Source organism: Boleophthalmus pectinirostris, unplaced genomic scaffold, assembly GCF_026225935.1.
Source record: "Boleophthalmus pectinirostris isolate CB_2022bp ecotype Guang Dong unplaced genomic scaffold, ASM2622593v1 HiC_scaffold_18, whole genome shotgun sequence".
Classification (NCBI taxonomy): Eukaryota; Metazoa; Chordata; class Actinopteri; order Gobiiformes; family Gobiidae; genus Boleophthalmus; species Boleophthalmus pectinirostris.
In genome coordinates, this window is record NW_026571133.1 from 13,261,795 (window position 1) to 13,286,499 (window position 24,705).

General features: G+C 37.5%; 1 protein-coding gene across 2 annotated transcripts in view; it reads right to left on the reverse strand.

Moving 5' to 3' along the window:
- gsap (gamma-secretase activating protein) overlaps positions 1 to 24,705 on the reverse strand; it is an 81,332-nt gene that overhangs the window by 44,865 nt on the left and 11,762 nt on the right. The window contains exons 10-24 of one of the 2 annotated variants that reach the window (XM_055153654.1): positions 24,242 to 24,298; positions 23,827 to 23,873; positions 23,537 to 23,622; positions 22,233 to 22,313; positions 21,483 to 21,569; positions 20,160 to 20,252; positions 19,913 to 20,081; positions 15,434 to 15,524; positions 12,390 to 12,459; positions 9,786 to 9,865; positions 9,586 to 9,666; positions 9,474 to 9,506; positions 7,043 to 7,168; positions 5,264 to 5,319; positions 3,362 to 3,393 (exon numbers count right to left, since the gene is read on the reverse strand). In XM_055153654.1, the coding sequence (XP_055009629.1) occupies positions 3,362 to 3,393; positions 5,264 to 5,319; positions 7,043 to 7,168; positions 9,474 to 9,506; positions 9,586 to 9,666; positions 9,786 to 9,865; positions 12,390 to 12,459; positions 15,434 to 15,524; positions 19,913 to 20,081; positions 20,160 to 20,252; positions 21,483 to 21,569; positions 22,233 to 22,313; positions 23,537 to 23,622; positions 23,827 to 23,873; positions 24,242 to 24,298 (1,189 nt within the window). The remainder of the gene's footprint in view (positions 1 to 3,361; positions 3,394 to 5,263; positions 5,320 to 7,042; positions 7,169 to 9,473; positions 9,507 to 9,585; positions 9,667 to 9,785; positions 9,866 to 12,389; positions 12,460 to 15,433; positions 15,525 to 19,912; positions 20,082 to 20,159; positions 20,253 to 21,482; positions 21,570 to 22,232; positions 22,314 to 23,536; positions 23,623 to 23,826; positions 23,874 to 24,241; positions 24,299 to 24,705) is intronic. The other variant, XM_055153655.1, reaches the window with a different exon arrangement.

Here is a 24,705-nt window from a genome sequence, read left to right on the forward strand (position 1 = left end):
ATTTGTATAGCACAATTCGTACACAAAGTAATTCAAAGTGCTTTACAGAATAAGAAATACATTAAAATCATAATAAAAACAAATCAAAACATAAATAATCATGAAGATTAAAATTAAAAAAGAGAGACATAAATTGGAGAGAAGAGTGCGGAATGAAAACCTTTCAGTTATATGCACAGTTAAACAGAAATGTTTTGAGTCTGGATTTAAACAGCGTCACAGAAGAGTCTGTCTCACATGTTCAGGAAGACTGTTCCAGGTTTTAGCTGCATGAACCTGAAACGCTGACTCCCCTTGTTTAGTCCTGACTCTGGGCACCAGCAGGAGGCCGGTCCCTGAGGTCCTCAGAGTGCGAGATGGTTCATATGACACTAACATGTCACAGATGTACTTTGGTGCTCGGCTATGGAGAGACTTGTACACAAGCAGAGCTGCTTTAAAGTCTATTCTCTGAGGCACAGGAAGCCAGTGCAGAGACCTGAGCACAGGACTTATGTGCTCGTACTTCCTAGTTCGAGTAAGGACCCGAGCTGCAGCATTCTGGATGTTCTGGATGTTCTGCAGCGTCTCACAGCTCGTTTGGAGAGACCAGTGAGCAGACCATTACAGTAGTCTAATCTACTGGAGACAAACGCATGGATAAGTTTCTCCAAGTCTGCTTTAGACAGTAAACCTTTGATTTTTGCTATGTTTTTTAGATGGTAAAAGGCTGCAGATGTTATTGATTTGATGTGGCTGTTAAAGTTCAAGTCTGAGTCCATTATTACCCCTAGATTTCTTGCCTGATTTGAAGCGGCAGAGAGAGGGGCTAAGAGGGAGAGAGGGGAGAAGAGAGAGGGACAGTAAGGCAGAGAGAGAGAGGGGGGCTAAGAGGGAGAAAGGGGAGAAGAGAGAGGGATAGGGAGGCAGAGAAAGAGAGAGGGCCTAAGAGGGAGAGAGGGGAGAGAGAGGATAGGGAGGCAGAGAAAGAGAGAGGGGCTAAGAGGGAGAGAGGGGAGAAGAGAGAGGGATAGCGAGGCAGAGAGAGAGAGAGGCTGAGAGGGAGAAAGGGGAGAGAGAGAGGGATAGGGAGGCAGAGAAAGAGAGAGGGGCTAAGAGGGAGAGAGGGGAGAAGAGAGAGACAGAGAGAGAGCAGGGGCAACAGAGAGAAAGGGAGAGAGAGGCACACAGAGAGAGAGAGAGAGAGAGAGAGAGAGAAAGAAAGAAAAAGAAAGAGAATGAAAAACATACAGAGAGAGACAGAGAAGAGAAAGAGAAACAGAAAGAGAGAGAGTGCTGGGAAGTACCAAACTGCACGTGTTATATAATCCTCACCTTTTCGCTATTTTTCAGTTAGTTTTACTGCATTTCTACTCTCTCCTCTCTTCCCTCTCTCCCTCCCTCCTATCCACACCTCTCTTCCCTCGCTCCTTTCCTCCTATCCACTCCTAACTCTCTCTCTCCCTCCTCCCCTCACTCCCTCCTCTCTGCTCCTCCCTGTCCTTCCCTCCTTCCTGCCTCACCCTCCTTCCCTCCCTCTTTCCGTCCCTCCTCTCTGCTCCTCCCTCTCTCTCTCTCCCTCCCTCCTCTCCACTCCCTCCTTCCTCTCTACTCTACTTCACTCCTCCCCACTCCTCCCTCTCTCCTTCCTTCATCTCCGCTCATCCCTCTTTCTCTCCCTCCCTCCCTCCTCTCTACTCCTCCTCTCCTCCCTCCCTCCTCTCTACTCCACCCTCTCTCCTTCCCTCCTCCACGCTCCTCCCTTCCATCCCTCCCTCCCTCCCGCCCTCCTCCCTGCTCCTTCCTCCTCTCTACTCCACTCTCTCCTCTCCCTCCCTCCTCTCTACTCCTCCCTCTCTCTTTACCTCTCTCCCTCCTCTCCCTTTCTCTCTCTATGATAAATTAGTGTGGAGCCCTTGTGCTGCCCAATTCTCCAGTGGACCAGAGGAATGCGACCTCAGAAGATCACATAAAAGCGAATACAGTGCACAGTCCCGTAACACAAACATGCCTCTCCTATCTGCGCCAGTCCCAGGGCAATCCTCCATTCTTTATTAAGTGGTGTTGTAGCGTGCACCTGAGCGAGCAAAACAGACAGCTGCACACAGATCTGACATATTACGACGACCAGCATCGATGTTCAATATTATGCACTGAATATTCAAAGTAGTGTTGTAAAACTCATTCAAATCTACTATATACCCATTTTCACACAAAATTTAACAAGAAAAGTATTGCCTGCTTAAGAAAACCCAAAAACGGATGCCATTATGATTTGTTTTTTTAGTTTTTTTTTTTTTTTTTTTTTTTTTTTTTATGTTAAAATGCAAGATTCATTTACATCAAATAAAACCAGAGTTTAATGATTCAGTAACTTTCATTTATGGTTTTGTATCTTCACAAACCTCACTCTTACTTGGCCTGCCTCCTGCTTGTCTCAGTGGAAATGTTCCTTTGGCTATAATTTTCTAGCCAGGCTGGCACCACCTAGTGCCTCTGCTCAATTTCATTTCTCTCCAGCGACTGGGTCAGGAATCAGAATACACTAGACGGTTTGCAAGAACACCAGATGCTGAAGACCACACACCGGCTGATCAGCAAAGAGCTGTGAAGCCATGATGTCAAGAATGTGGTACAGCACAACAGAAAGCGGTGGATGTAGACGAAGTCAAACCTTTTTCTGAGAAGAAACCTGTCTGGGGTTACCTTTTTAGTGGTACACGCCACACTTTAAAAAAACTACTGTTAAAAAAGGTCAGACGGTTTCGACAAAGTGAAAATGGCTCATGAATCAGGCTAATAATTTTCTACAGTATGGAACTTCAGCATTTAGCGCATTTCAATATCAGCTGTTTTAAGTGATATGACGTTATTATAACGTATATAAATGTGTCTCCAAGGTGATTTAAAAACAATCACAAGACTTAAGAAAAATCCTTATTAGAGATGGAAGTCACACAATCAACCCTAATGTGTTTAAAGGGCCCATATTACACTATTTTCTGTTCTATGTTATAATATTGTTTCCTCATCAGAAATATTGCCAAAGTTGTGTTTTGTTTCATTAAGACAAGTTTAACACACAAACTCTGCATATTTAGACTGTATTAGGAAAAGACTCCACTGTGTTTTTTGATTAAATTTCAATCCTGGAATTGAGCACCACTACTAAACTAAAGGTAAAATGTAAAACTGCCACTACATGACATCACAAGGTGGAACAGAGTATTTTGAGTTTTGGAAATGTAAACAGAAACACAATTCCAGGTCTTTTTGATGAGGAAACATTATAACATGGCTTAAAGTTCACAAGTTCAATTTTGTGTATTATGGGACCTTTAAGACGAGCAAAACTGTCCGTGTGTGGTGAGTGCTTTCTTACCAAGACTCCATGTGTCCACCATTGATAGCACTCTAGAAAACAAAAGCACACAGATCTGTGATGAGTACAGTCCCTGCAGCCAGTATTAAAATAAGAGCCTTACTTTTATGCTTGAGCCCAGAGCATGCAAAGCCCCTCTACTCTCCAAAAGCACAGAAAATATATCAGAAGTGCAAAAGGTAGAATGGCCTGGAGGATGCGGATTATCCAGTGAGACTTGGTTTGATGGAGGAACAAACTAGACTGGAGTTCATAGCACAGAATATAATTGGATTTTGGACGTCCTTTCAACATTAAAATTCTACTTTAAAAATATAAGAATACACTGGTACCATGTTATTTTTTTCATTAGATTAGTAAAATATATAATCAGTTTACTGTAGTTTATAATATTATCCATATTATGTTTTTATCTTCATGCCAGATGCCCTTCCTTACACAAGCACAGTTTTTATGGCTTGTGATTAAAGTTTGATTCATTTACATGCACACCAAAATAATACAACAATAAAACAAGATAATACTTATACTTACATTAATACATAATAATAACAATTTATATCTATTTATCAGTTTATTGTGAAGATCTATATCTGATAAAGGTCTAGAAATTGGATAATTAAGATAATTTAAATGAACTGCAAACTGTAAAATCTGATGTAAGTTATCAGAGAGGGACCATGGTCAGAAAGAAATAATAAAATAATAAAATAGTTAAGATGTTTAAATGTCATTATAAAAATAAATAAATTAATTAATTTAAAAATCCAATAATAATCAGATTTTGACTGTACATGTAACTATAGCCTAAACTATTTAGCTCTGTGTTATTTCTATTGATGTGGACATTTTAAACATTACTCTAAATTTCCTGTTTTATTGTGGTTATAAAAAAATGGAGAGATTACCGGAGTGTTACTTACAAGACTCCCAACAAATATTTAGTAACATTACGGGACTATTTCCTCTTTTTGTGCAACATTTATTGGATAATTTGTTGGGGCCTTGGCACAGTCTGTATTACTGGTTTATGTCTGGGAAAATAAAACGTCTTCCATCGTTTAGTTGAGATTTAGGTTCATTTTAGTGCAGTATACCTGAAAGCTGGAAAACCTATTTTCTGTTTTAATTAGAAGCAAAGTACTAAAGCAGATCAAAAACAACCAATTTACGAGTCTATAGTTTCCATTACAGTTCATAATTCATACACCCAAATCACAAAATCAGCTTGTAAAAAGTTGTTATGAGGTGTTAAAATTATGGGACATACTTTTAACTATAATAATGATATTTTGAGGCTCCCATAGACTGTATCTATAAATGGATATAGCTAACTCCGGCTCCATCCACTCTGATCCAATTGACTTTACATTGGAAAATTGTCACCCCTTTCTTTGTAACTGCTGCAGTGAGACTCAACATGATCCTTTTTTATTTTGCTATTTTGTCCGTAAATAAAGTCCTATTCCTAATATGGACTCCAAATTTGCCCATGTAACCGCGAGCCTCGTGAGCTTCATTTGACTGGTGCTGACGTCACACTTCCTTAGTCCACTTCTTTGTACAGTCTATGGTGGTTACTAGGGGTGTAACAATATCCAAGTCTTATGATATGATATTTTATTTATTTCTTCTTGTAGTCTACACTGAAATGGAGCAAAGGATCATGGTCTATGTAGTTCCCTCTGTCTTTTTTAGCACCATAACTCTTAATTTAAGCAAAGAGACTTGTAATTCGATATATTGTGATGGTCCACGATATCACAATATTTTGGTTATTGTTATATTCCTAGTGGTTCCTCATTAGCACAGACACACCAAAGCAAAGTACTGTTTAGTTTTATACTGATCATATTTCTCCTAAAAAAGCTCTGAGAGTATATAGTAGTAGTATAGACCTACTTCTTGGTATTCTCCTCGATGTGATTGGTGTGGCTTGAAGGTCTCCGCTCTGACTTCTGAAACAAACAACAATGTTATTGACTGGAGTTACAAAATAAAACTTACAAAAGAGAACAGTTTCAATATTGACTTGAGTTTCAAAATGTCAAATATGCAGTATTGTGCAAATGTTTAGTGAGATTTGATTTCTTATTAAACTTCAGTTACGAAAAAGGTCGGTCATGAGCTAAATGCAAAATGATATTCTTATGTGATATATTTTTATTATTAGATATTTATTATGTGTTATTTATCCAGGACAGTCCAGACCAGAGGGAAGTTTAATGTTTTGAGGTTTTAAGATGTTTTAGAGGTAGGGGAAACATAGCAGACATGGGGAGAATATGCACACTCCACACAATCCAGGACCTTCTTACTGTGAGGCTATAGTACTAAGTTCTGCACCACCGTACATGTGTTTAAATGGACTCTTATTGGTTTGAGATAAACACCAAATAAACTAGTTTGACTTAAGAGTTAGTGAACAAGTGTGTTTAGCTTATTCAGGTTTTTCATAGGTGCCATTTTGAGGACTTTTGGAGAGTGATTGCAGTTCAAAACAAAATCATTCTAATTGTCATGGCTACAGTCCCAGTTTTTCACCACTTGTGCATTCTAGGACATTGATTAATTTGCCATTTTGCACCTTTTGGAGGACAGTTTTAGGACAACATTGTTACATTTGTTACCAAAGGTGGGACCAAGTCGTCGTTTTGCAAGTCTCAAGTAAGTCTCAAGTCTTTGACCACAAGTCCGAGTCAAGTCCCAAGTCAATTATAGCCAAGTCCAAGTCAAGTCTCAAGTCACTGGCCCATAAGTTCAAATCAAGTCCAAGATGTCTGCTTTGAGCTTCAAGTCATTTCAAGTCTTTAAACCAAAGTACCAAATACAGTTTAGATTTTTGCAATTGATGACTTTAAGATAAATTATACTTATAAAGTCATAGTATAGTTACATGTGAGTATTATACTATACTATACTCTATATATAATAGAATATGTAAGAGTTTTAGAAATGCATTTTTTCTTTTTAAATGTCTTGACAAGATCTTAAAGCGAATCATTACAGTTAGAATAGAAAGAATTCAGATTTAAAAGTGCTTCTCAAGTTTTCTCAAGTCACAGGCCTCAAGTCTGAGTCAAGTCCCAAGTCACTGACCTTCAAGTCCAAGTCAAGTCCCAAGTCTTAGTCCATTTTATCAAGTCAAGTCTCAAATTCTCAAAATAGTGACTCAAGTCTGACTCGAGTCCAAGTCACGAATTGCAAGTCCCCAACTTTGTTTGTTTACAGTCATGCATGGACATCAATTCTAATTCTACACTTCTACACTTCTACCTTGTACTGTTGTGTTTCAGCTTCCTTTTCTTAGGCAACATTTTGAACACTTTTCAAAACACATACTAGTTTGTTTTGAGTACTTAATTGCCATGTCAATGCCTCTGATTTTTTATAACTCTAAAACCCATGGGTAAAAGCTTCAGTAATAGGTAGATAACCTCTATAAATGCATTTACAAACGAACATGAGAACAGCTTCATTTGGGAGTTAAAATCTTCTGTGGTTAATTAAATAAAACACTACATTGTGCCATAATATGCACCATTAAGCATAACATATTTATCTAAGACCTTAGAGGCAATAATATCTCCGTGAATTAAATTTCAAGGACAAAAGCATATTCAAACAGTAAAACATTTTGATCTGTATCGCCATGACAGTGGGGTAAATGAGGACACGAACCAGCAGCCTGTCCCACTCGGCCCGGACATGTGAGGTCCTGTATCTGGGGTTGGGGACGGCCTCCAGGTATTTTGTCCTCTCCGTGTTCCACTGCAGCTCGGACCAAAAACCTGAGAGGATGCTGGCCTGGGATGAAGGGAGGGAGGGTGGAAGAGATGGAGGAGGAGGGGAGATGGAGGGATGGGAGAAAAAGACAGAGAGGGAGGAGAGAGAGGAGGGAGAGAAAAAGAGAAGGAGAGAGGAGGAGAGAGAAATGGCAGAGGTGAAAGGAGAGGGATAGAGAGCAAGTGGCGGGAGGAGGAAGGGAGAGATGAGGAAAGAGGGGTGTAGATGGAGAGAAGAGGGAAGAGAAGGAAGATAAAACAATAGGAGTGAGAAAGAGAGGGTTAAGGGACAAGGGAGAAGAAGAGAAACATTGGAAGAAAAAGAGAGAATACGCAGAAAAAGAGAGGCATAGAGAGAAAAAAGAGTGAGGACAGCGACAGACAGAGAGAATAGGAAAACAGAGGAAGTGAGAGAAGTGAGAGAGAAAGAGGAAAAGAGGGAGTGAAAGGGAAAGAAAAAAATAGAGACAAACGAGATGGAGAGAGATAACAGGACGGGACAGAGAGAGAGAAGGGGATAGATAGAGAACAGAAGAAAGGAAGAAAAAAGAGAGAAGGAGAAAGGGAGAGATGGAGACAGTACAAGAGATCACAGAAAACAGAAGGAGGGAGAGTGAAAGAAGAGAGAGGGGGAGAGAGGAAGGGAAAGATAAACAAACAAACAACTCGGTGACAGCAAGGACACTGCTGCAAAAACAATGACGAGTAATTAAATCTGTAGAGTGGACTGTTACTTAAAGAGTGCATTTTTTTGAACTCTAAAATAGCACAAGCTGCAGCCATTATCCCAAAAGGCACCTTCGAGGCATATTAAAACGCACTGCTGACTATATATTGCTGTATTGTTTCATAAAGTCCATGCAAATTAAATGTGTTGGTTATTTGAGAAAGGGGGGAAATTACGAAATCATTGTAAAACACACAGAGCAGCCTGATTAGCTAAATGATTCATATAGCAAGTCAAACATGCCTGAATATGCAATTGTTATACAGATTAGGAAAATTACATGCATAGAATTATAAATGCTATTTGGTTCCTATGTTTTATTCAACTCACTTTGCAAATGACTCCAGTCTACACCAGTTACTTTGGGCATGGGTTGGGTACTACATCGCCAATAGAAAATTAGGGGAAGTTGCTTCTTTTGAAAGGTGCATTACATAACTTTTCCGGTGGAGCGTATGTTACCTGCTTGAAGAGGACATTGCTTCACCTATAATATTCCACAGTACAGTATATTAAAATCAAGCAAACTGGTTGAGAAGATGACACAACCAGGTCAAGTTACAAGTCAGGTATTTTGAGCAGTATAAACTCTAAATGCAAAAACTGTATATTTTTTATGCTATACTGATGCCATCCATCAGAAAAGTTATGCAATGCACCTTTAATACCAAACTATTGCTACTAATTGTGTAGATGTTAGTCACAAGATTCTTACTGGAATAAATAGTCCAATAAATTAAACAACATATGGTCTCCTCTGGGTACTGGGAGACTTTTTTTCATAAAAACATGATTCAATAATACAACACACTTAAAAAGATTTCCAGAATAGAAAACTCCCACTTAATTATAAATAAAACATTACAGCTACACCATTTCCACTAACATATCAATGACTGTCTATGTCTATTGTCTAAATTATGGCAATCCATCAGAAATGTGTTTTTAAAAAGTAGGCCTGCATGTTTGGTTGAGTTTCATATATCGCGCAAATTGTGAATGAGCTGAAGCTAACCACTAAGTGCAGGAATAAAACTTAATATTTTTGTGTGGAAGATTAGACAGAGACTTTTTTCTAGCCTTTTAAATAAGTGTAATATTGACACTCTGCAGTGGCATCACACTGGGGGTGTCTACATCATTGTTTCCCAAAGACTGGGTCATAACCCTCAGGTGAGTCTCTGCACACCAACCCGCTCCTCACTTTTCAGAAGCACTGCCTTTCCTAACCAATTTTCTAAAACACTGATTACTGTTTTTCTTTGTTTAAAACTTGAGTAATACTAACTTCAGAAAGACACGATCACTCAGTCAACAATAAAATATCCTCATTAATGTTCATTAATGGTCACAAATTTATTTTGTGATTTACGAATAATGTCTATTGATGTGGGTCACGAAGATTTCTGACTTTTAAAATATGGGTGCCCACTTCTGTAAACTAATCATTACAAACTTTGTTATTCAATGACCAATCATTTTAAATGTGATTAGCACTCAATGGTTAGCATGCATTGCTTTCTAATACGTGCAGAAGGTATCACTGGTTAATCAAAAAAACATAAGCATGCTTTGACTTGACTTTTAACGGAGCACCAACCCGACTCCTTCCGCCGCTGTGTGAGTGTGACTGCTAATTAGATGAAAAATATGAGCGAGGTAAGTCAACTCAATAATACAATATGGGCATTTATTATTGATGATGTTGCTACCTTGATATTGAAGATAGTCTCTGTATGCAGCTCCGTGGTGCATTTTACTCCAGGGATCTCCAGCAAACTCTTTGGTATGTCCTGCAACACAGCAATACTATTGGTCTCTCATCCATAAAAAATACATGCAGTTTTTCAGTATTCAAGGCCATATTTTCTATATAGATATCTGGGTGCTTGGTATGTACGTTTGTAGGTACCTTCTTGTCAGACACAGAGGAGTAGGGCAGGAGTTTGTCCAGGTTCAGAGATTTTTCATAACAGATTCTGTACAAAGAGGCTGTGGGTGGAGAGGACAGACAATTTAAACAATTGTAAGAAAAGCAAAAGCAATGCATTTTTAATGAGAACAAACATAAACGTCTTTACATAAAACGCAAAATCATGTTAATGTGCATACTACAATTTGGGAGCAGCAAGCTAATTCTTGCATTATTCATCGATTTCATCTTATGCTTCTTAGAAGTTTAATATGATTGAAGTCTTTGCAGCAAGTGGCTATAGGAAGTTACTGGGTACACCCTGAGTAGTCAATTGCATGATTATTATCGAGAAATAAAGTTTTCCAGTTCCCAGAAATGGCATAAGTAAGAATTAAACTACTTACAGCAGTGCTCTCCATGGTTACATTATTATATTACATATTATTCATCATAATAGCAGTAATGATTTTTCATCATGAGAGCAGTAATGATTTTAAAACATTTTACATCATTTGTTTGAATTATCTGTAAAGGGAAACAAAACCATCCTTCTCTTAATTTGTCAGTTTTGTTTTTAGTTCTTACTTTATATCTATTGGTGATGTATCACTAATTCGTCCACAGGGATCACCAGTAAGTGTGGTCGCACATTTTATCCAGTTGTGAATGTAAAAGCAGTCTGATTTGTGTACTTTTCAATTTATCAATATAATCCTTTTTGCTCACATAAACCCCAGAACTACAATCCTTCTAGTGGATTTGGATAGTATCTCCAACATAGTATTTCCAAGGATACACATATTAAACTATTTTGGAATTTGTATGTTGCAGGACATGACCAGAGCAAATGTTCATTTGTTTACCCTTTGCTATGGTGATGCTCACAGCGTAGAGATATAAAACTGTGATTAAGTGTTGCCTGAACTGTGCAGTTATACAATAATAATGCAAAGCGTTAGCATTAGAGTCCACACTGACCATGGAATAAGGTTAATTTATATATATTGCCCTGTAGGGATATTTGACCTCTGCGTTCGTATCCTTCAATGCCTGTGAGACAATGTGAAAGAAGCAGAGGGCAGCCACAGAGCAGAGCCCATCTCCAGATCATGAACCTGATTCATTGTGAGCAGTGTCTGACGATGAGTTTTCCACTGCACTGCTGTACCAAGGGCACCTCCAGCTCGGCTCTTGTTGACATTTCTTTGCGGACAGCTCTATCAGAGAATAGAATACTCCCTACAGTTGAAGAATGAATGGCCAATAATATCACAATGTGTACTCCCTTCATGCGACTGCAAAAGTATAACGAGATAGAAGGGGGTGTCTTAATGGGGGGAAAAAAAGCTTATTTGCAGTGAAAATTAAAGTATAAAGTATAAAGAATTAATGCTTGTGAAGTCCCACAGAAGCACTGAATGCACTCTGCAATGTGATTTGAAGGAAAGGAGCCTATTATAGTTATTGTAGCGATGATGATAAATGAAAAACTCCACCTCAGTGTTCTCTACTCTATTTTTAAGGTTTAAGAGGGATCTAGCTGCTTTGACTGGCTGTTGTTAAGTGGTTTGCAAGAAACGATTGTAAATATAAAACATGCTGGAACCTTATGATTTGAGGTTTTGGAACTTAAGAGATATACTGGACTTAAAGGTCCTATAACATTACAGTAATTTAACAGTACAGTAAAATTGACTCTCGTGAGCTCTAAGCCATGTTATAATGTTGTTGCCTCATCAAAAACATACTTAAAGTTGTCTGTCTACATATCCAGTGCTCAAAATGCTCCATTCCACCTTGTGATGTCATGTAGTAGTGTAGTTATCAAGTTAACTTTTCGCTGTTAACTTTTTTAACCTTTGTTTAGTAGAGATTATCAATTACAGGGCTGAATGTATCCAAATGATTTTAGTGAAAGTGTATGGAGTTTAAAAACACAGTGGATCGCTTCCTGTATCACTACATGACATCACAAGGCGCCACAGAGTGTTTTCAGATTGAGAGAAGCCTAAATATGCAAGGAGTGTGTGTTAAACATGTTTGAAAGAAACAAAACACAACTCCAGGTATATTTTTGACGAGAAAATAACATTATAACATAGATCAGAAAACAGAGTAATATGCAACCTTTAATATCAGGCTGAATATGCTCTAGTGTATCTAGCAGAAAAATTACCCTATTTTGCATATTTTAGTTTGATGGGGAAAACTGGACATGGAGCGAAGATGTAAACTCCACACAGAAAAGCCCCATTCAACCTGGGAATCAAACCTGGCTTCATCCTACATTTGAGGGATAACCACTCTGCTACAAGGACTAAACACAAATGTAAGTTCTTCTATATTTTCCCCACATTTTAGGAATGCTAGGCAGGCACAGCAGGCATAAAATAAGCCGTTATAATCCAATCTGTTTACAAGTATTCAAGGCCCCACAATAATTCCATTTTAAACTACCCTCTTTGGAGTGGAGTCGGTGATGAGAAATTTAAGAGCCAAACAAAGGCAGTAGTGGAATAAAGTTGTGCAGTGAAGTTGTAAGACACATGCGGAGATAAAAAGACAGAGTCGGAGGATAGTGTGCCTCCTGTTCGGACTGACCTAGAATGAACTCCTGGATGTGATCAAAAGACTGGAAGGTGCTCACGCCGTCGCACAGCCATTCAATAATCTGGAGGAGAGAAATACATTAATAGTTTAACTGGGAAGATTAATGGTGTTCTCTATGAGCCAGAGGAAGAAGTGCTGCTCAAAGTGCAAATCAGAACAGGACAATCTTGTTACTGTAAAATATTCAAACTGAAGCAGACGAGCAAGTTTAACTGCTGCTGTCCAGGCCATAGAGTGAAGAAAGAAGTGGACTAAGGGAGTGTGACACCCATAGCATCCAGCTACAGCCAAATGAAGATGAAGGAGTCTAGCAATTATAGTTAAAAGGGACTACTAACTACTACTTAATTACGTAAAAAGTAACTGCAACTACTAGGACTGGGTGATATGAAAAAAAAATGCATTAATGATTTATCGGTTTGTTGTATTAAAACAAATAAAAATTGCTTTCAGTATCAATTTCCTGAACATAAAGAAGACAGACTTTTAATAATTGCTATGTAAAAATAAAAAGTCAATAGTCTGAACTCTAAACCACATTGATTTGCTGTAGATCTCTTGATTAAAAAGACCCAAGTACATTGATCCTAACTACTACTACTTTTATTTTTACCACTTCTATTAGTATTGTACTTTGCACTTGCCCATACATCTACTGCAACTACTACTATTTTTACTGTATTTAGTAGTTATAAGGAATACTATAACTAAATTACTCTAAGAACCTCATTCACTACCTGCCTAGCCCTCAAGTTAAAAAAGGCTATAAGTAACTGTAAAGAAATTAGACCTGAAACAAAAGACAACCCACAAAGTTTATTCCTGTTCATGTAATATTAAAATGTTTAGTTTCACTTCTTCTTCCCAAACAACCCGATACTGAGCCTTGCTACTGATACAGTCATTTAGTACACGCAGTTAAAGTCAGCCCCGTGGACATAATGAGGATACTATCAAAAGCAAAAGTAAATCTGCAAAGGCGTGAGTTGGAGAGGTTCATTTACACAGCGTTTTCAAGTATCTGGCGAACAAAGCAAAATGTGCCAGTAGCAATCCTGTTTCTTTTCAAGTCACTGATTTTTAGCCACTGGCCTCATTTAGAGCTGATACAAAGGACACAAAAAGCTACACTCGATGTTCAATTTCCACAATTCTTTCTGCACTAATATGAGCGGCAACTCACTTGACCTCTCAGAGAAGAAAATATGCACAATCAAAGCAGCGCTAACATCTTAGTTTCTTTTATAATGTGTTTGTGACAACGAAATAACTTCCCTGGCTTGACTGTTTGATATCTAGACGTCTTATTCTTCACACTTTTAACTCTGCTTCTAACTCATTGACCTCCGCAGCATCCACAATGAAGATCAGACCCAGTAATCAAAGAGGAAATAAATATAATGCATTAGTAAACACTGACAACAAAAAAAAGTCTAAAGTCTGAAAACTCAAGAAAAAACATGAAATGGATTTAAACAACACATTTTCAGGAGCATGGTCCTGTTTAGGTCCCTGATTTTCAACAAAAAAAAAAAGTGTGGCTAAAACTGTTGGCGAATGTTATTTGAGAGAGACTTGTTTAACAGCACAAATCAACTCTCCTGCTGTAGTTCCAACCAAGATTCTGGCCAGATTGTGTTAAAATAAAACTCAGATTAAAGTCTAACTTGGATAACAGAGCTTCAGACTGAGCAGCGCTTGCCGTTAGCTTCACACCCCCAGAGAATCGGCTTCAAAGCACTCAAATGTCAACTAATTATTCTTCATTAGTTGACAGTCGATTTGCTGCTATTGTTTATTCACATTCCATCTACTAATAATTTGTATGTACACAGCTTAATATTACTCATCATAACTGTCACCACTACTGCATTTGCAATAACAAAAGCTGCTGCTACTAAATAATAATGCATTCATCTTATAAAGCACTTTTTTCAGACACTCAAATCCCTTTAAATTGTGCGCATTATTAATTCGCTCCATAAGTGTTGGTGATAATATACTATGTCCCTACTGCAGCAACATTTATATAAGATTATAGATGTCTTGCCTAAGGGCACAACAGTATGCTCCAGAGCCACTGCCGCCCCCCTGTGGCACGTGGTATTCCCAGCAGTATCCCATCAAAGCTAACCAGAGTCTCTTCTGACAAAACACATTTTACTTCTACTTGAACTCTTTTTTTTTTTTTTTTTTTTTTTGTATTAAAGGGCTCATATTACAGTTTTCTGATCTATGTTATAACATTGTTTCCTCATCACAAAACATACCTTCAGTTGTGTTTTGTTTCATTTCATTAACACATGTTTAACACACAAATCCTGCATATTCTTCACTGTTCCACCTTGTGATGTCATGTGGTAAGACAGGAAGTGCTCTGTTGTGTCTTTAAACTCCATACATCTTCAGTAGAATCATTTGGATGATTTCAGTCCTGGAATTGCCAATCTCTACTGAACTAAAGGTAAGAGGAGCTGTTGACTTGATGGCATCACAAGGGAGTACAGAGCAATTTGAGCTTTGGAGATGTAAACATATTGGTAATATAGGGTTAATCAAACATGTGTGAATGAAACAAAACACAACTCCAGGCCTGTTTTTGAGGAGGTAACAGTATTATAACATGGCTTAAAGGTCATAAGAGTCCATTTTGTGTAATATAGGACCTTTAAGGTAAATCAGTCTTCATCCTTGAAACCCCATACTCTTTGTAATTTGAACTCAACGCTGACATCTACTTGCTGCACACTGAACTACAGGCAGAGCACAGCATTAGTCATTATCACCACACATATCAGATCCAATGTGTGTGTAAAATCATTACCCTGGAGGGAAAAGGCAGAACCGCTTCATCTGTCCTCCTTGATCCATGAACAAAAACATATCGATCTTGTGACGAACTTTGTTAAAAGAACTCAGCTGCACACAAACTAAGGATGGCACCACGACCCGGGCCACTGGCAGTAAATTTCCTTAAAATGTCACTGACTCCGCCTCCCCCTTCTTCCACTTCCCTCCCTCTTCTCAGTGTGTACCTTGAGTTCCAGATTTGGGTCGTTTCCCATGTAAACCAGCAGGCAGTGAAGGGCAGCCAGGCGCGCAGGGTCAGGCTCACAGTCGGGACACCTTGGATGGGTGATGGGACAGAGAGTAAAATTTACATTTATAACACATAAGCATATAAGAAAGAGTGCGGCAGAGACAGATGGTGTGGGAGAAAGGCAGTTGTCAAGAACTCAGCTATATGTGCATTAAAAGTTTAGGGAATATAAGAAATAAGGTTATGGTTAGGTTAAGGTTGAGCTCAACTTTTTCGCCTTAGTAGGGAGATTTGAAGTCTGGACTTGACCCATCCTTCAAAGCAGCTAGAATGATCTGTCAGAAGAAAGGGGGCAATCACACTAAAACCCCATGTCGGGCTGGGAGATATGACAAAAAATATACTGATCAATCAAAATTGTCATTTCTATTTTATTTTGTCTTAATAAAACTAAATTAAATTCGCTTTCTGACTCGAATCAGGACGTATGAGCACATAAGTCCTGCGCTCAGGTGTCTGCACTGGCCCCTGTGGCTCAGAGAATAGACTTTAAAGTGGCTTTGCTTGTGTACAAGTCTTTCCATGGCCTAGCACCAAAGTACTAGCCAGGCTGGCATCAATGTAAAAGCTCAGAACCTCCAGATTCGCTGCAGGTGTTGGGATTTAATAGCCAGGCTGGCGCCACCTAGTGCCTCCGCTCAATTCCATTTTTCTCCAGTGACTAGGTTAGGAATCGGAATACACTGTTTGCAAGAACCCTGGAAGTTGTAAACCGCGCACCAGCCAATCAGCTTTGTTTGCTGTTGTGCCGTCAATTACTTGGACACCACTGAGAGTTCCGGCGCATTACATACGTCACGACCAAATAGAAGCAATTAGTTAAATTAAAAAAGTACCCGCCTACTGTCAAGCAAACAAATCTTAATGCTGCGAGGTCAGACGGTTTCCACAAAGTGAAACCAACTGATCAGGCTACCAAAGTACATCTGTGACATGTTAGTGCCATATGAACCATCTTACACTCTGAGAATCTCAGGGACCTCCTGCTGGTGCCCTGAGTCACGACTAAACACGGGGAGTCAGCGTTTCATATTCATGCAGCTAAAACCTGGAAGAGTCTTCCTGAAGATGTGAGACAGGCCTCTACTTTGACTCTGTTTAAATCCAGGTTCTGTTTAGCTGTGCATATGATGTAAAAAGGGTTTCATTCTGCACTCTTCTCTCTTATTTAATGTCTCTCACTGTTTTTAATTTTATGACGGAGATTTATGTTTTGATTTGTTTTTATTGTGATATTAATGTATTTCTTATTCTGTAAAGCACTTTGAATTACTTTGTGGATGAACTGCGCTATACAAATAAAGTTCCCTTGTCTTTCCTTGCCTATTAATTTCATAAACATAAACACACCTTAAATCTCCAGGCACCCCTGCTTTAAATCATTGACATTTAACAACAAAAATGTATTTTTTTTCCCCAAAGTCTGAACTCTGCTACAAATATACTTCTACTGACAAAGGACTGGTTGTAGAACTTGTGTGTAAAAAGACCCAAGTTGACCCTTGACAATTAGAAATTAGTCCAGCAATTAAGACATTTCAGTGTTTCAGAAAAGTACAAAAAGAGTACCAATGGAATAAGGCAAACAGGTACAAATATATGTATAAAAGATAATTCATTTCAATTAAATTCAGATGATAGGGCTGAATAATTTGAGAAAAAATATCTAATTGCAATTTGTCTGACAAGCTTTGGAACTGTGAGTAGAATTAGAGTTTGTTTTAATAATAGGATTCTGTTCAAAGTTCACATTATAAAAGCAAACAGAAGAATTGACAAAGATACTAAAAATATGAACTGACAAAGTAATACATAAATCACATTTCAGAACATATTTGTGCAGATTTAAACTGCTGTGTTGGCAGGTTTTAAGATGAATATTTTGTTGTTCGAGGAGGAAATTATGGTACTTCAGAATTTGCAGCCTTTGCGATTTGCTAATTGCATCCATTCTAATTTGCAACAACACAGGGACAACATTCAAACTCCACACAGAAAAGCCCCATTAGATCGAGAAAGAGATTTTTGGTTAGTAAAAGTTTTTAATTACACTCTAACCTCCACTGACTTCTTAACAACCTTATCAAACATCAAGGTAATTAAGCACTTAAACAAAATGGTGTGCAGCGTTGAGGATTAGGGCGCTCATTGACTTCTCATAGTGTCAAACAGGAAGCAGTTAGTTAGTCACAATATAAATGCATTGGGTTGGATTCATGAATATTTAATTTGTCAAAAGGTTAGGAAAAGTATAAAAAGTATATTAAAAGTTGATCAATTACAGTTTTCACAACCACTTTTGTTGTCGGGTATTTTGTACCGTTTTTAACAAATTTGTAAACACCAGGTATTATGAGGATTAGTTTAAAGGTTTTACTATATTAGGCAAAATTGAGCTTTAAACAATGTTATAATGTTGTTACCCCCTCAAAAACATACTTGTGTTTTGTTTCATTCACACATGTTTGAGTAATCTCCAAAGTTCACATCTCCAAAGTTGAGAAAGCTCTGTTCCACCTTGTGATGTCATGAAGCTGTAGTTTTCATGTTAACAGCTCCTTTTACCTTCAGTTGAGTAAAGACTGACATTTCCAGGGCTGAAATTATCCAAATGGTTCTCGTGAAACTGTTTGGAGCTTAAAAACACAGTGGAGCACTTCCTGTATTGCCTCATGACATCACAAGGTGGAACAGAGTGTTTTCAGTTTGAGAGAAGAACTATACAACTCCAGGTATGTCTTTGAAGAGAAAACCATGGGCCCTTTAATTTTTATGGCAAACCAGTGACCACTTTCTATTAATTAAACTCACCATTAACACAATGTTATTCACAGCTGTTATGTTTAGTTTTACCATTGTGGGAAAAATTATCTTGGTAAATTTGAGTTTAAACCGCCCTCACATTTGCACATACTTCTGTGATGTGGGACCTGTTTTATTAGTGTCTAACAAAATGTGAATCAGAGTAATATTGTATCGACAAATCTTCTGTTGTTGCGAGTTGCCCAGAGACACAGATTAATCATTGTGAGGTAGAGCAGTTTGATCAATATATCCCCACGCTCAAAATTATGTGTTCAAAAAGTTATTACACAAAACATTGTAGCATGCACCCACATAAATACTGTAGTATATTCCTTCATAACTTGACTGGTGTTAACAAAAACACAAATACAGAATGTTTGCATGCAAGCTTTTTGTAAGGTTTAACTAGGCCTGTCAAGATAACACATTACAAACCACAATATATTGCTACAAAGAAATACTGAGGTTAACAATAATATTGAATCTACTTTATCCACTGACACAAAACAGAATAACCCCAGTAAACAATTTTAAATAAACTGTATCATTAAAAGGCTTGAGTTGAAACAAATAAGAAGTTACTTATTCAACCCTCTACAGCTCAAATATTATGTTTACTATTGTAAACTATACACTAATACACTAATGATAAATATTAAGCCTAAAAATATATAGCTAGGGTACTTTTTTGACAACTCTAATAGTTGACTGGACCATCTGATTACTTATCACTGGTTCAACACTTTTCCACTGCAGACTGAGAACCCAAAAGAAATAAGTCTACAGCAATGGTTTACACATGGATACTTTCCACACCAGGAAAATATTTGGCTTTCTACATAACACCAGATCTAAACCACATCTATAAAAGGACTAAATCGGGTCTAAATGAAGATTCAACTAATAAAAAACAGCAAAAAGGGGTTTAAAATAGGTCTTAAATAAAATTTATCAAGGTCTATGATAGTACAAACCCTATGTATGATTTTAAAAAGAGAAGGCTGAAAAGGCGAATCAAATGTATCATAATTGCATAAGCATAGACAGCAGTGGACCTCCAAAGCTTCCCACCCCACAGTCTAAGAATCATTATTGCACCACAGTATATTCTGCCTCCTTTATTTTCAACCAGTGTGCCAGGGAATTCTAGTGTGCCTTGGGGGATTGCCAGGTTTGCATTGAAAAGATGTCCACTTTGAGTTTACTCTACTGTATCAAACAAACAATTATATGATACTTGAGCATCTTGGAGTGTCCAGGGCTTTTGAATCAGAAAATATTGAGTTTAGTTCAAATGTAGTTATATGTTCTAGTTCTGGTTTAGCATCAGTTTTAGTCCCAAATTAAAGTTTTATATGTGCAAATGTGCAAACTACAATTGCAAAATCCAATGAGCCAGACATAGCAACATGGACATTAATTATTACACCTAATTCTTGAACTAATAACGTGATAGTGATTCGGTGGATGGTGTGCAGTCACATGAACTCAACAGAAACAAGCGCAGTGACTCAGTTAAGGTTGAAAAACACTGTTCTACCTTATCCCCATATGGACATTACCTATAGGCTATGTTTTGTACAGTATAGGGTGCATAAATCTAACTTACTTAAAAGCCTTGTCAGCTCTGAGTATCTGCAGCAGGTGAGCAGCACTGAGCTCTGCAGAGTGGACCCTCCCACTGCTCAGCTCCAGCAGAGATACACTGGCCTTTTCCTCCGAATGCACCACCATGACGTCGACCGTTCCCCACTGCAGACCCAAGTCCACGTCATGACCTTAAAGTTAACAAAGTAATGTCAAAGCTCTACTACACCGTCGCCTTTAGTTATAATATGGAGAGTTCTCAGAGTTACCAGAGAGAAACAGAGAGTGGCAGAGCATCTCCTGCTGCCTTGTGTTTATGAGGTGTAGGAAATAGCCCTTCACGTACACCATAATGTAGTAACCTAAAAAATAAAACAGATATTATTGTCAGACATTGTATCTTCATCGGTTATTGTTATTGCATGGAGAAAAAGGAGAATGGAATAGGGACATAAAGGTCCTATATTATGCAAAATTGACTCTTGTGAGCTTTTAACTATGTTACAATGTGGTTACTTCCTCAAAAACATACCTGGAGTTGTGTTTTGTTCCATTCACACATGTTAGAGTAACCCTTTATTTTTAGTCTGTCTACATCTTTTTGACGGGCACTTTCAGAACTGAAATTATCCAAATGATTGTAGCAAAAGTGTATGGAGTTTAAAACAAGTGGAGCACTTCCTGTATTACTGAATTATATCCCAAGTTGGAACAGAGCATTTTCTGTTTGAGAGAAGAGCTCATCCTAAATATGCAGGGTTTGAATTATGTTTGTTCATGTTTAATCTACATTTTTACATTAGTACTAAAGTACTAAAAAATACCAAATCTTCAGCTGACTCCCTCACTAAACTCTCCTTGCTGCTGCTTATACATCCTGGCTTGGGCACACTCTGATGGACTTTATGTGTTCATTTCAATTGTCCATAAAAGAAACATAATTAAATGTGTTTTTACAGTGCTTAAAGATGCACTATGTTACATTTTGGTGGTCCCCCATATGCTTGTCTATAATGAATAATAATACCCAGCTTTGTCTTTATGAAGATATATTTACTTTGTCTTCAAAATTCCTCAGCATAGCATTAAACATCTCAGTCTTATTTTCATGGAGACAAGCAGGCAACAGGCTCTCCACCAGAAACATAGTGTGCCTTTAACTATAGAAATCCACAGACAAGAGTGCAGCAACAGCGGGGACACTTCTCTTGCATGTTTTAATATTTCCTACACTCTGGGCATTCATTACTATTGGTTGTGTGTGTTCACTGTGAATACAAAAACAAATTACATGTGTCATAGTGAGAGGTAGAGCCACACTGAGCGCTTTGTTGAATTCATAACAATGTGAGAAAGAGAGAGAGGAAGAGAGAGGGAGGGTGAGAAAGAAAGTGATAATGACAGCAAAATAAAGAGAAAGAGAGAGACAGGGAGAGAAACAGAGACTGAAGGAGAGAGAAAGCGAGAGAGACACGGAGACAGCGAGACAGAGTGAGGAAGTGAGAAGGAGAGAGAGCGAAAGAGAGAAAGGGAGAAAGCTAAAGAGAGATGGAAAGGGAGAGTGTTACTATGTTTTTCTGTTTGTTCTGAACCTATGGGGATGAAGAGAGGATGAAGCTGAGCACTTCTCTCCGGTAACTCCACGCTGCCCAGAGACACATGAAACGTTTTACTGCAGCCTGTGGAAGGGCCAAAAAACAGAGATACACAAGTCAAACAAACAGTGTGTAAAAAATACACACACTTTTACACACCAAGTGATAGGAGAACATGTATTTGTTTATTATGAGTGAATGCATCTGTCAATGAATATATTTATTACTGAATACACTGAAATTCATGCTGCTGTATTTGGGCTAAAATCATAATAAGGATGGTAGACAAGGCAAGTTTTTTTTTGTAGAGCACAATTTGTACTCAAGTTATTCAAAGTGCTTTACAGAAAATGCATTAAATCACTATAAAAGCAAATACAAAAGTAAGTAATCCTTTTTTAATGATGTTTAAATTAATAATTTAAAATAGAAGAGTGCAGAATAAAATCCACCTGCAGAAGGCCAGTCCAGACAGAACTTTTTCACCTATTCATTACTATTATTAAATGTAGACTACAAACTTCATAATATACACTTTACACCAGTGAAAAATTTGGACTCACCCTCTCATGCAATGTTTTTTTCATATATTTGATGTCATCTGTATGCATATCAAAAGAAAGTAGTAAACGTATAGAAAAAAACAACATTGAGAGAGTGAGTCCAAACTTTTGACTGGTAGTGTATATGAAAATGTTATTAATGTTATAAGACTTATTCTACATATAATTACATGAATACCTTTACCTTTGTGGACAAGAGACAGAGTGTAGACCACTTCTTTGCTGTTTTTGTTCAAAGGGTGATTGTAGCAGATGCACATGCTTCCTGAGAAAAGCAAAGTGTGTCATTAATGCAAAACAACCGAACCAGTCCTCTCAAGTACGTTCGATAATTAAATACATTAGCATATAATCTCCATCTGATTAAATGCAAGTTTTGCCCAAAATAAAACATGAAAAAACTCTACATGTTATTTTGATTTGAGCATATTTAAAAGATCTGTTTTGTTTCTCAATAAGGAAGGATGTCCAATTTCTTGCACTTACATCTATTCAAATCAAAGTGCTTTAGTTTGGACAAGGCTTGCACAAAGAAGTTAATCGATTATAACAACCCAAAACACTTTTAGTTTTACTCATTACTCCTTGTTAACCAAAATTGATACTTTGCAGCTGATTTCATCAACATTCCCTGACCCTTTTCTATTTTTTCTTGAGATTTCAGATTATCTAAAAACAAAAATTAAGGATGTTTGCTAATGTGAGCATGACCGTGGTACATGAACATTCCACGATATAGACATACATGTAGAACCCCCTCAGCGTGATGTCATTGCAAAGTATCAATAAGAAAAATCACACAGGAACCACAATACCAACACAATACATAATTTAGCATTTTACCTAATACATTTAAAGGTTAGAATGTTGATACCTCATCAAAAACATACCTGGAGTTGTGTTTTGTTTCATTCACACGTTTGAGTAATGCTTTATTCTTAGTCTGTCTACATCTCCAAAGCTCAAAATGCTTTGTTCTACCTTGTTATGTAGTGGTATATTTCAAGTTAACAGCTACCTTTTACCTTTTGTTCAGTACAGAACATCAATTCCAGGGCTAAAATCATTCAAAACATTCTAGTAATTTAATCTAGTACTTTAAAACCCAGTGGAGCACTTCCTGTACTACCACATCACAAAGTGGAACAGTACATTTTCAGTTTGAGAGAAGAACTTAGCCTACATATGCATTGTTTGTGTGTTAAACATGTATGAATGAAACAAAACACAACTCTGGGTATGTTTTTGATGAGGAAACATTATAACATAGATCAGAAAATAGCCTAACATGGATCCTTTGATAGAAAAAGAATGACCTTGTTTAAAATACACCAACTCTACATTTAAAAAGTGTGGACTTACGTTCTTGTTTGTAGGGAGAAAAATGACACAACATATAACATATACATTAGTGATGTACAGTAGAAGCACAGTTCATAACCTGGGGACACATTATTTATGCATTATGCGTATGGGAAAACATGTTACCTATTCTGTCTGTGAACACTTCCATTTTAACAAGCTCCTGCTCTGGTTTCGCTGTGTGATAATGGTCGAAACCCAGATTCACAAACCTGTTGACCAAATACATAAATAAACAAAACAAGGGAGAATGATGATGATGAATGCAGCCTGCAAAAATAAACTTAACAACACCGCAGAGGAAATGTATAGGGATTAACTTGTGTTTGCCCAATCAAAGGTATTAATAATATACAGAGAAATGCGGGAAAGCTGAGACTACAGTTTTTCTGTTTGTGCTGTATGCATTGGCTTACTTGACTGCTGGGAATGAATTAGCCGGCATTTCCAATGGGAGCTCCAGCTATGGAAATAAAACACAATGAATTAAACAGAAAAAAAGCGCTGCATATCTACCCAGATGTGTTAAATGCATTCAGAATGATAATCTTTACCCAATTTAGCTTTGAACAATACAATACTTTGCTTTTATTTCAAGCTTACTTAGTTTTAATGGAGTACTTAATCGAAATTATCTAGAAAGTTCAGAATCAGTAAAAATGTCATGACACAAGTTATCATTTAAGTAATCATTTAGTTCATAGCAGCATAGATAAACTGACTTGAATCCATATTTGAAATTCAAATAATTTAACCCATGTTATTGTAAAAAACAGTGCTTTCATTGCCCAAAAGAATATGATTAATTGATTAAAAAACTTGGAGACATACCACAGTTTCACAGTAGTGATTTGGATAGAACTGCACACATCGCAGCAGGAACTTGCCCTGTGACACAAAGAAGATTTCCTGTTATTCTCAACTCTAATAATACTAGTACAACTAATGCAAAAAAAAACAACAACAACAATGAGACTATGAATGAAATGAATGAATATAATTTGCACAAACAGATTAGCTACTTAAAGGACATATGTTATGGGTACATGGTTTTCTGATCTATGATATAATGTAGTTAATATTGTTTTTGTTCCATTCAAGCATGTTTAACACACAAACCCTGCATATTTAGAGCTTTTCTCAAACAGAAAATACTCTGTTCCACCTTGTGATGTCATGTGGTAACACAGAAAGTGCTCTACTGTGTTTTTAAACTCCATACACCTTCACTAGAATCACTTAGATGATTTCAGCCTTCCCATTGCCAATCTCTACTGAACAAAAGGTAAAAGGTA